Source organism: Mastacembelus armatus, chromosome 8 (genome assembly GCF_900324485.2).
Source record: "Mastacembelus armatus chromosome 8, fMasArm1.2, whole genome shotgun sequence".
Classification (NCBI taxonomy): Eukaryota; Metazoa; Chordata; class Actinopteri; order Synbranchiformes; family Mastacembelidae; genus Mastacembelus; species Mastacembelus armatus.
Window position 1 is genome coordinate 22,113,426 of NC_046640.1, and position 16,241 is coordinate 22,129,666.

The 16,241-nt window shown below is 46.0% G+C and overlaps 1 protein-coding gene across 1 annotated transcript in view; it reads right to left on the reverse strand.

Annotated features, from left to right (window-relative positions):
* Positions 1-16,032, reverse strand: part of grin2ba (glutamate receptor, ionotropic, N-methyl D-aspartate 2B, genome duplicate a) — a 65,299-nt gene extending 49,267 nt beyond the window's left edge. The window contains exon 1 of the mRNA XM_026325227.1: positions 15,838-16,032. Within this exon, the coding sequence (XP_026181012.1) occupies positions 15,838-16,032 (195 nt within the window). The remainder of the gene's footprint in view (positions 1-15,837) is intronic.
* Positions 16,033-16,241: the final 209 nt, after the last annotated feature.

Here is a 16,241-nt window from a genome sequence, read left to right on the forward strand (position 1 = left end):
CAAATTAGAAGTATATAAGGTAGTTAACGTCAGCTACCCAGCAGTATATAAAGTACTTCAAATTAGAAGTATATAAGGTAGTTAACGTCAGCTACCCAGCAGTATGGAAAGTACTTCAAATTAGAAGTATATAAGGTAGTTAACGTCAGCTACCCAGCACTATATAAAGTACTTCAAATTAGAAGTATATAAGGTAGTTAACGTCAGCTACCCAGCGGTATATAAAGTACTTCAAATTAGAAGTATATAAGGTAGTTAACGTCAGCTACCCAGCGGTATATAAAGTACTTCAAATTAGAAGTATATAAGGTAGTTAACGTCAGCTACCCAGCAGTATGGAAAGTACTTCAAATTAGAAGTAAGGGTAGGGTAATTACCGTCAGCTACCCAGCAGTATATACTTTTACTGCAGTAATTCTTTAATTTTACACCATAATATGTACATATAGTATCTGAATACTGATTTGACCACTGGGTATTATCTCGTATATTAGCACCTCTGTCCACATTCTTTTGGCCATTTGCTGTGTGCTCTTTTTACAGGAATATTTGTTCCACTTTAATTCTCGTCTCTCCCTCCACCCGTCTTTTCCTTCACACACAGAAAACCTCTACTCCCCCTCCTCTTTTCTCGCTCGTCCTTATTCCCGTGTCCGTCTGCCCTTTGCTCTCTCGTGTACGTGCACGCTTCTCTTCAGGCGCCGGTCGCTGCCCTGTCAGGTTCAGGTGGAGACAGGTGGAGCAGAGAAGATGAAAAGACAGAACGAGACAGAGGAACAGGAAGAAGAGAGGGTGACAAAGTGAGAGGGATGTTCAGAGAGCCCGAGAGGGGGAGCGAAACACTTCTAATTCACGGAGACGGGCTGCGTTTCCGTGGCAACGTGGTTTCCATCGTAACAGACCTGCTAAGGATGCCATTAGTGGGGAACAAAAAGAGAACGCCACTCACCGCTTGTACCGAGCGCGAGCACACGGCGCGACACACGTGAAAACACAACACCTACATGCATTTACACACACACACACACACACACACACACACACACACAACAGCACTCAAGATAATCTACACACATGCACACACCCACGCAGCGCTCTATGCCCCCCATTCAGCTTCACACGCACCCTGCTGCCACTTCCCCACTGCCCACACACAAACTCTAATGCTTCCACTGACAGGAAACAGAACATGGTGATAATCCTAACAATAATCACTGATCTATACAATCGCAGACGTTTGCTAGACCTCAAACACACACACACACACACACACACGTCGAGTGTTACACAGAGTGTGTGTTTTCATTTGAATTGATTCAGTTCAGTGTTAAGTCTGACATGAATCCTAAGGTTTGATATTTGCATTATTACTTTGATAACAACCAGCATGGCCTAACGTTGTGTCTGACCACATGTCAGCATGTTAACCCTGAATGGTAACAGGGCACAAGCTGTGAAATCTTTCCATCCTGGGACTTTAAACCCAGAGTCGGACATTTCATTTGCTTCTAAAGCCTGATTTTCTTTTGAAAATGAAACCTGAAATTGCAGTCGCCGTGTCCTGCTTCTCGTCATACGGGGAAATGGTTGAAAAAGCAAACAAGCCTGTGTGCTAATGGAGCAGTTTGGCTCTCTGTGTGCCAGGATAGTGGGATGATAACATTTTCAAATGATGGGAAAGGTATTTTGTGTTGGCTGGATGCTGCTCTGCTGTGTACCCAGACCTACTGTAGAAGCCACTGTGCACAGGGATCAAATGCAAAACACCAGTGTACCGTCATTAGCGTGAACATTTTTTGATAATTATCCAGATTATTCTATCACCCGGCCGTGGATCCTGTATTATATGAGCGTCTGAGTTGAGTCCCATCATGCCGCGGGGCACAGCGACTCCCAGGGAGCAGTCTCCACACCGATGATGGCTTTGTGCACCACAGATTCGTTGGAAACAAGGCGCTGAAGGGGTGTTAATACTTTTGGTGCACGTGCTGCACCGCTGACCCTACGTGCACACTTTTACTCAAACGTTCAGCTGATTCGTCCTATTAAAGGGGGCGCAGAGAAAAGGAAGAGACTACATTTGTAAACTGCCAACACACAGTGGGCAGCGTGAAGGTCAGAGGAGCAGACTGTAGAAGTAGCCCAGTGCTTCCTGCAGTGGTCACATTGAACATAGTTTTCTTTAATATTCACAAGACATATCGATAGTTTGTTCTACAGCAGGCATGGTCCTGACCCTTCCCAGTGATGCTCAACAACATCCTGACAGGAGGAGGCAAAGCAAGAGCTGTGCCGCTTTTGACCTGTGGTTAATTTACAGCAGCTCAGGAAAAGTCATAGCAGCATCTCAAATAAACTTTTCCTATGCATTTGCATCCGGCTAAGAAGGAGATGTGGAGTAAATGCTGCAATATCAGCTGCTAAAATGTGCACAGTGCCACTCTCTAAGCCCTGATACTAGACAGCATGTTGAAATTACTGTAGGCAGCAAGCATGTTGCTCGCTCTGTGCTCTGCTCCAGGGCATCGGAGACAATAACCCAGTTTCCAGTGCAGGGCCCGAGAAGCCAAACTGAGCCTGTTCAGAACCTCCTGCATGTCGCTGAAATATCATCTCCAAACAAAATGTGATTTGTTTTCTTCCCTATTGTCAGAACTGATCAAACAAACAAAATGTTTAAAGTGGTTTCATTTCAAAATGAGACTGGAAAAAAATAAAAAAAATAAAAAAACAACCCACCAGCTGCTTTTAAGTAATGGCATGAAATGAAAACATAAAGGGTTACCATAGGTCACCTGAGCCCTATGCACTTACATTTATATCTAATCACGCACCGTTCACACCTGTGATAGAAGAGTGATCGAAGCTACACTCACAACAGCTGGAGTCACTTGTGCAAATGTGCGAACACAGTAACTCACCTGCGGGCTGATGACTAGGAGGTCACCTGCTTTAACATCGTCAGGTGTCTGATGCTGAGAATCCTGGTTTCAACACCAGGACAGGAAGCAGCACATTCAAACCTTCAGTGTTGCTCCGGGGCACAGAAGATACTGAGGAACAGACAGTGACTCCCCCTATAGTCCACAGCCATACGGGTCAGAACATACCGCCCATACACATGTGGAGAGATGCAGCGTGGGAAGTGCTGATGTGTCTAAGGAGTGTGTTTTGTGAGAGAACTGCATGTTTCATGATCATACCCATCATCAGCACAAACAATCCAGCCGACACCGTCGATGCTGCCACGCACTGTAAGTCAAGACGACAGCGTGTGGGAGAAAGGATTGTGAAAGTAGTGTAGTTCTAAAACACATACGGGTGAATTGTCTTGATTATAGAAAGTCCTGCAGCGGTAAAGTGTGCCCCCCTACTGACCTCGGATCAAATGCAACCACAACTTTCTGTTTAACTTTTAGCTTTTTAGTCTTAACAGTCAAAACCTCTGAAACAAAACCCCCAATATATCCACTGTAGCTTTGTGGACTGAGGCGGCAGCTCGACACAATGGACAGAAACAGAAAGCCGACATTAAAAACTGAACTTTAAAGCGACAAAATCAGGAGGAGTGAGGCAGCAGAGGAGAAACACATCACAATGAAGGGCAAAGCTAATTAGCCGTGCAGGCTTTAAAAGACATCTGACAGTCAGCTCTTCAATATAAGTTTCAAAGTATTGTGGTTCAGTAACAATGGGCCTAAATTACTGACACCTTTGTCAGGCTTGATGCAAACTTTGACAAACGATCAAACTGAGAGCAGACACTTAGCCCAGTGAAGGTTAATTAACAGTAACAGACCACCACCTGCCTGTGGGCGTGAGCTGTGCTCGCCAACTATTCACAGCCATGTTTTATTTTCCAAAACGCTGCGTCAAGAATGGACAGTCCAGAGAGCCAGACGGGGGGGAGGACAACTTTTCTCCAACAGTCCAGCTCATATATTTGTTTGTTTTTCATACATCCAGTTTCTGAAATGTGCCAGTGCAGTTTATACAGATAAAAAAACAAAACAAAGGTTTGCTCTAATGTGAGCATCTTTATAAAACTCATGGGAACTACAGTGTTAGGGAAAGACTGATGTTATGGCTATGACTGAGCTATGGTTAAAGGTTATGCTTTAAGGGTATGGTTAGAAAACATCATGGTTGCCGTTAGTAAAAAGGAGAATGTTAATAGCATCTGTGACGAGACAAGGACACGTGAAAGTCAGACAGACGAGTCCACCTCCCCACCCTCTACACCCATATGCGTCCCTGCTAAAGAAAGGACTGATGACTCCCTACATTAACACTGGACATGAATAACAAAGTGGTGAATTGTCTAATATGGACCTAACTCCCACACTAGACTAGGATCTCAGCCCCTGCGCTTCTACCTGAAAGCGAGACCGAGGGTTTAGCTCCACCCGTGGAAATGCATGGTGGATGTAAAACGTACAGGAAGTCATCCTGTCAGAGCTACGTGGTCCGGTGATTGCCCGTCATGGTCACATAAGAGCCAAGGCTTAGCTGCAGTACACGGCTGCTGTGCTGCAGGATGAAATCAGACAGTTTCCACGGTCACCACATAGAAATATCCCTGAACTTAAGCATTCAGTTCATACTTCTCTCCATATAAAAACCCACAGCACACAGCCCAAGGACAGCTACAACTATTCAGAGGACAGAATGTTATCCTCCTCTTTATTTACTCTCCGTGTGCTTCACTGCTGTTTCTTCTACCTGGTCCTCCCTATGAAGTTCAGGTTCGGTGTTTTGTTGTGTGTGGTCACATAAATCACGTCGTCCACCGTGCAGGACCAAGCGGACACAAATTTGGTTCTCTTGTTTGGGGGGGGTGTACTTATCTTTGTTTGTGGCATCCGCATACCGAGATAAAGGTTCAGCTACTGTATGTTGCAGGATCTGCTTGACTGAAGGTGATGCACAGCATGCTGTAGGTAGGTGCTACTATCGACTGGCCCTGATCCAGAACAAGGTGAGAAAACAACACACGACGCAGGTCTGGTCTGTTTCCTCCACAGTCTTATCAAACAGAATAACCTTGGTACAAGTTGGAGGAAATATGCAAAACCTGCAACAGGAGCAGCTGTGTCTCTGTTGATGTCATGGATGGATTACCGAACGGGCCAACGGGGATCAGGGGGCCCCTAGACCTTAGAACTGTGAAGGGACTGTTAGGTCAATCAAATTACTACAAAAGAGCCTCAAATATGAAATAATACATGCATGACAAGTACAAAGATACACAAAATAACTATAAAGAGACAGAAAACAACCTCAAAGACAAGAAAACAACAAGGTGTTAAGTAAATAGATGCAAAACATTGACAATCTGGGTTAAAACAACAACATGTTGACTTTTAGAGTGTCACGGCTGATACTCTGCTACACATCACAGTTCATGCCTGGGCTGCTGCCGGGCATAACCCTCGTCTTTCCACCAATAGAATTATTTGAATAAAAGCAAATGGATTTATTGATGCAGGCTCATGGGCTGGGTGGGTGCATGTGTATGGGATTGTTTTCGTGTTGTTGTCCTGGTACACAGCGTTCTGTTTATTAGCATATTGCATTGTTTAAAAGCCCCCCTCAGCGCCCGGCCGCCTCATGCCAATAAAAGTCTATTAAGCCTGTTTGACTTTGCTAATGCAAATCAGTCTTTGACGGAGAACAGGGCAGCCAACGCTCCAGTCGACCAAACTAGTGCATGACACAGGACTGATGGCCCAGACAACAAACACAGGAGCTAATGCACAAACAGCTAAAAGCCCAGCAGGCTTGTTTTATTGATGGTGATGCTGAATATGATGATGGTGATAAGGATAATAGGACAACAAATAATAAAATGTACATTCGCATGATAGTATAAGTGATGGTGATGATACAGTTTCTGGCTGTTTAATCTGAATATTATGGTATTTTACAAGTTGGACCAATTGTTCTGACTGAAATTGAAATAATTTGAACTTTCATGAAAAGTATCTTGATTTTCCTTCAAGTTATTTCACAGGTTGAAAACATAAATTCCTTAAAATGAACGTCCTTTGTCATCGGCAGTTAAATGAGAAAATCAACATCAATCAGATATTCGGACATTAAATATAACACTAGACTAACTAGCACTAACTTAGCTCAGCAAAAGGACGGGAGACAAAAATAAAAAATAGTTTCTATGTGCGACCTGTTTCCAGTCTGTATGATAAGCTAAGCTAAGCTAACCAGCTGCTGGCCCCAGGTTCGTATTCACTGTGCCAACATGAAAGCACATATTTCATGAACTATTCCTTTAAGTGGTGCAGGTTTATTCTGTGGCCCCTCAGTGGAAAACATGGGGATGCTGGGCCCAGTGCCCTCACACGGGTATTGTTGGAGATAAGCAGACAAACAAGCGGTGCCGACTGTCTAAGCCTAAAAGCCGAGCCGTGCGCTGCCCACTGCAGACAGAATCATGTGCTTCATTTTTCCAAGCTGGCATTCCAACACTGAATAAATTACTGTCAGCTCATGCCTGTTTATGTCAGTGTGTGTCAGAAGCTCCATTCTCTGTGCTGGTTTCACAGCTGAAGTTGTTTAATGGGACAAAGTGAGGCCTGGTGGCTGCTCTGCTTCCTCGCTCTACGGTAACTAATCTGAAGGACTAGTGTCCACCGTGTCTACAGGTGTGTGTCTTTTTTACTTTGTGCACCAACATTTTAAAAAAAGCAGAAAAATGACTGTAATGCCTACAAGTAAATCACATGAGTAGCTGTTTCTGTTCTGCCAAAACGTGAACTCAGCGTATTCTGACCTCACACTGAACCACACAGAGAAGGCATCATACATGCTGGAGGTGTCTCATGGTTCTTATCAGGTCTGACTCACACGTCTGTGCACCGCCTCCCTAAACGTGTCTTCATGGATGCAGGAGGCATGTAGGTCGACGTGTGAGGATGCACTGCAGGGCTGTGGGTAAACGCAGACAGACAGAGGGAGTGAGGACGAAAAGAGGAGGTGGTGTTTGCTGTAATTTAGGAGAACAGGAGAGGGGAGGGGCAACATTTACATTCATCACAGGAGCTCGGCTCAACTCGCATGATGTGAGAAGGAGAGGGAGAGGAGGAGGAGAGCGCCGGAGCAGCTGAGATATAAAATAGAGAGGGAGCGATGCAACGAGACAGAATGAGGTTGAGCAAAGAGTTATTTCCTGGTTTGTTTGTTTTTTTTTTTAATCATCCCAGCAATGTTTGTGGCAATGAGTCCATAAACACAGAGAGCTGGATTTTCAAAAGAAAGCAAATACAGTGTTCCTGGGATGTGCTGCTGAAGATCAGATCTGTGAAGTCAGACAAAAACAAATGGTGCTTTTATTCCTAATTACAAAGTATAAAGAAATTATAACGCACTCGTAAAAGAAATATAACTGCAGGGAGAGCGAGTGTGTTAAAATGAGCACGTTTATATCAATGTATTTACTAGAAGGGGGAAAAAAACTACATTTCATGCACAGTTGCTCCAGCCTGATGACAATCCACCGGTGTGGGGCAGTCAGAGCCTGTTTTCTGTCTCAGGGTCAAAGCTTGTGCACTAACAAGGGCTCAGATGGAAACAGCCTCTGACACCTAAATAGATTGAACTGTCACCTGGAATACATACGAGTGTGTGTGTGTGTGTGTGTGTGTGTGTGTGTGTGTGTTTCTGCCAGCCTTTACATCTATTCCTGTATATTCTGTGTGTGCCCAGTCAGCTCAGACTGTGTCTCGGCTGAATAACGTCTGTGCTGTGGGTCAGCAGGTGCCGTCTGAACACTAATGTATGAGCTGCTGCGTGAGTCTTACAGCTCGTCTCTCGTCAAGAGAAAGTTGGTATTAAACTGAACTACAATGGACGGGGCATTGGGATGCACTGGGTGCAATGCATCCTGGGTGTTGTAGGATTTTTTTGACCCTGTAGCTCCAGCTAGAAAGGCTGCCGTGGTTTGTTTGCAGCGATTATATTAATGAATCAAAATGAATGCAGCGGTGAGGTATTAATCTCATAATACTGGCCGTACCACCTTTGAATGACACCCAGAAGACAAAGTCAACACTGGGTGCTGTAGAGGACAAATCTGTAGCACCACCCATCAGTAGGAACAACTGAGACGGAGGTTTATTACTGGATAAGGTCTGAGGGGAAATGGTTGTGTTAAAGGTAAAGCGGTTGGTGCCAGGGTGCAGCAGCACATCTTTGATCTCTTTACAGTAAGTAATTAAGTCAAATCCTAAATTTGTTCTTTTTCTGTGCACCATCCTCTCTGGATCTACTGTAGGCTTTATAGAAAAGCACTGACTCATCTCAGCCTATGAATAGATAGAGGTCCATTCCCTCTCCACCTCTGAATCAGGCTGCAGGCGAGTGGAGATAAGGCTAATAAGGGTCCCGGCAAAGGGCTGGTCTTAGGGCCACAAGGGGATAAGAGGAGAGGATGGGTGTTGGAGAAGGAGAGGAAAGGAGCTGGTAGATTGTGGTGGTGGTGGTGATGTGGTGATGTGGTGATCTGTAGAGAATGGAGGGGAAGAGTTGTCGAGTCTGGAGGGAGGACAGGTAAATGAGGAAGGGCGGAGGGGAGGAGGGAAGGGAGATGAGGCTGGGGCTTTAGTTGCAATGAAGGTGTAAGATCATGGCCGGGGGGAGTCAGGAGTCGTGAGCACAGGGTGGGGATGGAGTGGAAAGTGTAGCTGCTCCAGTTCCGGGGGGACCCAGAGTGAGAATGAAGAAAAAGAGGCCAAGCAGAAGGAAAAGGAAGGGGAGGGAGGTGAGAATGTATGGGTGGGGTAAAAAAAAAAAAGGATGGATGACCTGTTGTTTTTAGTGACAGATTCTGTTCACTGGCTTCTACTGAAATTTGGGGATGGGGAGGGAGAGGCTGAAGGATGGGAGCGTGGCTGGGGGAGGGCAAATGAACACCTGTACATCTGGTGCACATCTGTCTGTCGACACCGTGTGAGTTAACACAAGACAAATCAGACATTTAGCAGCAAGCCACGTCCTTAAAGGGAGAGAAGGAGTAAAGAATGACAAGAGAACAATGGAAAGATGGGACAGCAGGAGGAAAACGGGAAAGTTCCAGTTCATCATCCAGTATACAAACAGAAAACGTATGGCTCCGTTTTGCTTCTGTGAAATCAGTGATTTTGCAAAAGCCTAGCTCATCTAATTCCTAATTATTTCCCCAGCCCACTCTGAGTACACAACCACTGTATCTGCCGGAGTTAATCTAGTGTATAGGAGCAATCTGTCTGTAATGTAAAGCAATGGAGCAGGGCAGAGAAACATCATCTGAGTTGGAAAGAGTTAAGTTCTGGGAGGCTGTGGTATAGAAGAAGTCATGGGGTGAGTTTAAAAATGGTCAGAGTAAAATGAGACCAACGGGGTTGGAAAATGGGACACATAAATTTAGGACTCTCGATATTTCTCCTCTGCCTATCCTTCTCCCTCTCCCTCCCTCTCGATCTTTCTCTCTCCAGAAAAGGGGAACACATGCAGCGGGTTGTCACATTTTCCAAACCAGGACAATGAGAAGGTAAGAAGAGAACAGCAGTGGGACATATCCACTAAACCAGGCTGCACCAGGAAACCCAGTTTAAACCCCTGCTAATTTCATCAACCAAATTCTGACAGAAAATATTTGTTGACAAGTGACAAGAAAAACCAAAGGATAAAGATGGACAAAAATGCACATGACCTCGTGACTTCATGCTAAACATCTGCAGCTCCTGATCAGTAAAAACCAAATCTCTCTCCTGTTCAGATTTAGCTGCTTGACCTGTTGCTGCCGTTACTAAAAGGCATCTTAGGGTGTACTCACACTAGATGATCCTGTTTGACCCCTGAAGTCCAGTTTCTTTGACCAGTGCCCAGATATACTACACTGAACCGTGCCCTGGCCCGTAACCACGGCAACTGTGCACAACAAACTTGGAGACAGCTGTAACCACGGCAACTGTGCACAACAAAGGTGGAGTCAGCTGTAAGCACGGCAACTGTGCACAACAAAGGTAGAGTCAGCTGTAACCACGGCAACTGTGCACAACAAAGGTGGAGTCAGCTGTAACCACGGCAACTGTGCACAACAAAGGTGGAGTCAGCTGTAACCACGGCAACTGTGCACAACAAAGGTGGAGTCAGCTGTAACCACGGCAACTGTGCACAACAAAGGTGGAGTCAGCTGTAACCACGGCAACTGTGCACAACAAACGTGGAGTCAGCTGTAACCACGGCAACTGTGCACAACAAAGGTGGAGTCAGCTGTAACCACGGCAACTGTGCACAACAAACGTGGAGTCAGCTGTAACCACGGCAACTGTGAACAACAAACGTGGAGACAGCTGTAACCACGGCAACTGTGCACAACAAACGTGGAGTCAGCTGTAACCACGGCAACTGTGCACAACAAAGGTGGAGTCAGCTGTAAGCACGGCAACTGTGCACAACAAAGGTGGAGTCAGCTGTAACCACGGCAACTGTGCACAACAAAGGTGGAGTCAGCTGTAACCACGGCAACTGTGCACAACAAAGGTGGAGTCAGCTGTAACCACGGCAACTGTGCACAACAAAGGTGGAGTCAGCTGTAACCACGGCAACTGTGCACAACAAAGGTGGAGTCAGCTGTAACCACGGCAACTGTGCACAACAAACGTGGAGACAGCTGTAACCACGGCAACTGTGCACAGCAAACGTGGAGACAGCTGTAACCACGGCAACTGTGCACAACAAACGTGGAGACAGCTGTAACCACGGCAACTGTGCACAACAAACGTGGAGACAGCTGTAACCACGGCAACTGTGCACAACAAACGTGGAGACAGCTGTAACCACGGCAACTGTGCACAACAAACGTGGAGACAGCTGCGATATCAAACATGTTAAAATATAATGTTAAAAACAAAATATCTCTGATACAAACTAGACTAAAATTTCAAAACTAAATCCAAATCAGAAACGTTGGTTCACTGTGTTGATGTATTTGTCATGTAATGTTGCCAATAATCCTGGAATAACAAAATCCAGCATAAGATACTGTATTAGCCTCCATTTAGAGAAAGTAAAAACAATGAGGAACAGAAATCTGGGATGTGTGTGTTCATAGAAACGGAAGCATCCAGCCTTTATTACAATGATTTTTAAATGATCATTTGTTTTGTTTTATAATTTCATAATGTGTCCAATAGAAGCAGATTCAGACTCAGAGTATATTCAGATGTTCTGAAAATTTCCTTTCAAGCTTTTACAACTGTAAATAAAGGATATGAGAGAGTGTTAGAGACAGTAAATCAGCTGACAGAGACGCAGCAGGGGATAAAACCAGGCAGAGAGCAGCAAAATCAGGAAAGGGAACATATCCAGGATGAAAGGGGACATCAGAAAGCTGGTACACAGGGTCTACTATGCTTCCCAACATCCATGAATGAACTAAACAATTAGAAGTGAGAGGAACAGAGAGACGCAGAGAGAAAGGGAAGAGAAACAGAAACAGAAAACACAGAGTCGTCAGGCACAGGAACACTCACTTTTAATTCTCTTATCGTCTACAAACGCTGCTAATTGTGTCTAATTGTGTTTTAGAAAGAACGTGGTGCTGCCAAGCGGAGCAGCACATTACATTAATAGAGTACAGGACCTCGGTGATTACTAAAACAATAGGAGATATTGTTGGACATAATTCAGAATAGAAACGTAGACTCGTTAGTGGACGTTTAGAGGATACCTCCCCGAGGAAGTGACACCAGAACAAGTCGGTTTCTTCTGACCATAGATTACACCAGAGGTTCTGTTTGCTCTAACTGTAGGGTGAGGACAGGAGGAACATGGTTCTTCAGACAATGAGCTGTGGACATTAATTGCTCCACTGAATTCAAGCCTGTGCTGTGATTAAACGGTTCGAACGCTCCACTACACACACACACACATACACAAACACATGCTCCACTACAATTATCCCTGGACACAGTTTAACACCAGTTCTACACTATCACAGGACACACATCTACACAGCAACACAAACACAATCTCTGGCTCTTTACTTACAGAAGGGCTGGACACCCACAGGCAAACGAGCGGCGTTTCAAACGATGAAAAGCCTGAATTATTTGGGCAAAAGTTAATTGAACACATCCTGCTGTTTTGTTCCTGGAGAAGGCAGCCAGTGACACAAAAGATGGCAGGGAACAGATTTGTTCTGTGTGTGGCACTGCCTGTGTGTGCGTGGGTCCCCGTGGTTCTCATAGTACATGTGTGGATGTGATGGTTCATTGTAGTTCCACCTTAAAACGGTCCCATTATCTCTTTTATATTCACGCATTGATCGCCCTGGTAACACACGTCTTGCTGTACATGTATGGAAACGTGGATGTGAGCCTGTCTGTCTGCAAATGTTCCTCATATCACATCACACTTTCCCTCAGGTCATCAGGGTCGCTTGCTTTCCTCTTGTCGTTAATTGCTGATGATCTTACGTTTCAATCCTACACTCAAGCGGATGCTATCTCTCCGCTAATCTACAGCAGCAGCAGCTTCCACTCACAGATTAGCTCGCTGTTCGTATTGTGCAGCGAGCCCCGGGGCGATCGGCGACACCACAGCTATTCGTACCACTACAAAGCCGTACCTTCTAGAAGAAGAAGCTGGGGGGAATGGCTCACCATGTGCTGATAATATGAGCATTAGCCAAAGCTTGAGATCGAACTGATTACTGCAGTCCGATAGACACTGGAGAGGGACAACTAGCAGGGTGGTGCTGGAAACCACTACGACAAAAGACTGGCAACTGCTGCCATGGCGGTTAGGTAAGAACACACACATTTACACAGACACACCCCCTAAACTGTTGGACGCCTTCCCTCTCCATCTTCATCCACTTCTCCTCCTTTATCATGTCTTGTCTTTTACAGATGTGGCTCCAGCTGTGCTCCATCCATCTTTCTCTCCTCTGCTGTTCCTCCTCTGTTTCCTGAGACGAGAGGCAGCTTCTCCACGTACTGTGCTGGATAGATGGCGACACACCTGCTGCTGCAAACACTCCCATCTTTCCCTCCTCTCACCCTCAGTGCTCTCATCCTCCTACTCCCCTCCCTCCCTGATCCTATTCATTGATATAGATGTGAATGGCCTTTATCTCCATCCATCTCCCTCCTCCTCCTCCTCCTTCTCCTTCTTCCTCATTTCTTGTTAATACTGGAGCTGCCAGGCTTCCTCCCTCCATCCCTTCATCTATTTAACTCTCCCACTTTTGAAGTGAATACACAAGTTCACTATTTCTAGCAGTAAGTACAGCACGGAGCCGCAGCACGCACACTGTGGTGGCCCCGGTCCCATTTCTGACTGCTGAGTTTCTGCTGCGGTTTCGCTCCATCCCCAGGAGAAACTGGTCTCAAAAATCCAGTTCTGTTCTTGTTACAGATGTCAGCTCAGACTCTCGGTGAGTTGTAAGACTGATTGTGAAGAAAACTTTATTTATTTATTTTTTTTGAGTTTTAGGTGATGATACTAGACTGGATGGGGGACCGTATCTCCCACTGGCAATAAATGTTGTGCTGAGCTTTGTTTTCCTGCACCACAAATACCAAATAACAGTCCTGGCAGACGCATATGAGAGCTGGAAAATATTTCTCTGATTCTGATTCGACCTGAGTCCTCACTCGGCACTACAGCAGTACGTTTTATGGAATTATCTTGTACCATTTGCCCAAATTCTGCACTAAAAATCAAATCGCTGTATTTTCTGCCGTCTGTGTCGCTTCCTGTTATCGCTCTCTCCTGGATGTGTAATGAAAAAGGAGGAGCTGTCCTGCCAACGCTAACAGCAGCATTTGGCCTTCAGTCTTGATGGCTGCGTGTGTGTGATGGAGCGAGGCTGTACGATAAACACCTCATATTGCAGTCCCCATTCCCCGGTCTTTGTCAGCCCATTCCCTCAGAAAAAACTAAAACATACCACAGCACAGTTTTTCTATAACTCAACCTTTCTCTCAGTCTATCACAAATCTCTCTCTCTATTACTTGTTCTTTATTTTTGCAGTCCCTATGGGAAAACTTTCATGCCTTCCTCTCATTTTATCCCTCTCAGCATCTCCCACTCACTTTCAGACACATTTTCCCTCTCTCCTCTTCCGCTGTCTGAATGGTGTCAAACTCTTTCTTCTTCTGCTTTTGGCTCAGTCCTTGTTCTCTACTCTAACCTGTCCATTACCTCTCCCCGGTCTGGCCAGAACCCTTAAGTAACTCTCACCACTCCCTCCTCCTCCGGATGCTTTTACTCAAACTACATTTTTTCCACCCAATCTCATCCCGACTATCTCAATTTCTCCATTTTGCCCCATGTCTCTCTCTCTCTCTCTCTCTCACTCTCCCTACTTCTGATCCTTCTCTATCGTATTTTTACCACTCCATTGTCTCAGCCCATTAGGCAGACACAAATCCGTTTGGAGACTGAGGCTCAGCGCAGCTCGTCCCTGCTCTCCTGGGCCCCAGTGCAACCAGGAGGAAGTTCTCAGGAGAGGCGGACTTTGGCTTGTGGCCGGGGGAAATCCATTTAAACTTGTGCCACAAAAACACTCCTTATTCCTGCGCTCGATGCACTTAGAGCACATGTGGTTCTTAAATGATTCTGCCCCTGCACACACAGACCTCAGGATTTCCCCCAGTGCTTCCCACTTCCTCCCACATCCCAGCAGCCTTTCTTGTTAAATTTCACACAGGGTCATGCTTTGGCATATACTGCTACTGGGGTAGAGGGTATAAGACATATGGCGTGCATTGCAATGTGACAAAGGGTGTGTACTGTAACAGGGGGCCTGGAAAAAGTGCAGCTTTAAATGGGATTGGGTGGTGTAATGAGAAGGAACAGAGAGAAGAGCTGGCCTCGCTGTGACACTGAGACTCATGTCTCTGCTCCCAAAATGACCTGCTGACACCGGAGGGTCAGGACACAAACTGGAGGACAACAGCGTGGAGACACAGATAAGGCCGGGACTGCAAGGCCCCAAAACAAACAGCGACCAGTTCTCATCAGGAGGAAACACTGTCGTCAGGGTTTTAATGCAGGTTCCACTCTTCCTGTTTTCCTCAAATGCTTATTATTTAATACAGCTGGATTTATGCTAAACTACCAAATGAATGAGCTGATTTTGTGGAATGGGTTCCAAGCCCAAATCCCAGGCGGACACAGATAAAGCAGCAGCAGATTGCTTTATCCCATTAGGCAAGGCCTAGTAAATAGGCAAAGCTCTAGCTCTCTGTTTTGGTGCAATCTCCAGCTGATCCTGTCACTGGCATCAGCTCTGTTGGCAGTTCGTCTTTCAAATCAGACACCCCAGCTTACCCCATCTGTCTGTCGGGCTGCCTGTCGGCACCAGACTTAATACTGATGCAGTAGACGAGAAGCTGAGAAACCCCCAGTTCAAGCCAAAACAACTCAAAATGGCTTCTTTGTTTTGTGAAACGTTGATATGAACAAGTGCATCTCCGCCTTAAAAGGCTTTAATGGCCTTTGTTTTGGCCATTAGTGTAAATGAGAGTCCTGCACAAATCCCAGCTGAGCATATGGTACACATGCTGAACACTCTGTGATTGGTTTAAGATGGATAGCCAGGTGTCTTAGTAAGGCAGCATAATCCATCCCAGTCAAGATTGTACCGGAGAGCTACAGAGGACTGAGGACAGTCACATGTCAAAGACTGACAGCGAAGTGCAGCCAATCGAAATGGAATCCAGCAAAGCTTTAGGGTCAATCTTCTCTATATCTTCACACTCAAACCACCTGTTTTTACACAACCTGCACCACAAAGAGAAAGAAGAGATGAGGGTTGGCAGCCTTACCTTGGCAGCCATGATCATGGAGGAGCCCCCGCGGACTCCGAGGATGGGGATATGGGTCTGGGCTGAAATGAAGTCCAGGATCTGAGCGATGGCCTCCTGGTCGGTGTCATCCCCAAACACCACGCCTTGCAGCCAGTGCTCCGTCATTAGGTCACAGATGCTCTTGATGATGCTTTTAGGGTCCGTCTCGTTCATGGTCAGCACCTCCACGTTTGGCGCCATGTGGATGAAGTCCTCCTTTTCCCGGGCCCCAGCCAGCGCCACCTCACTGGAGTTGCCCACCAGCACGACGGCGATGCTGAGGCCACGCAGGATGTTAGGCAGGGCCATGTGGTGCGGAGGGGGCTGGGGGATCGGGATGTAGTGGCCGCCACCGCCTGCCCCGCCCTTCTCTCTGCGTGACT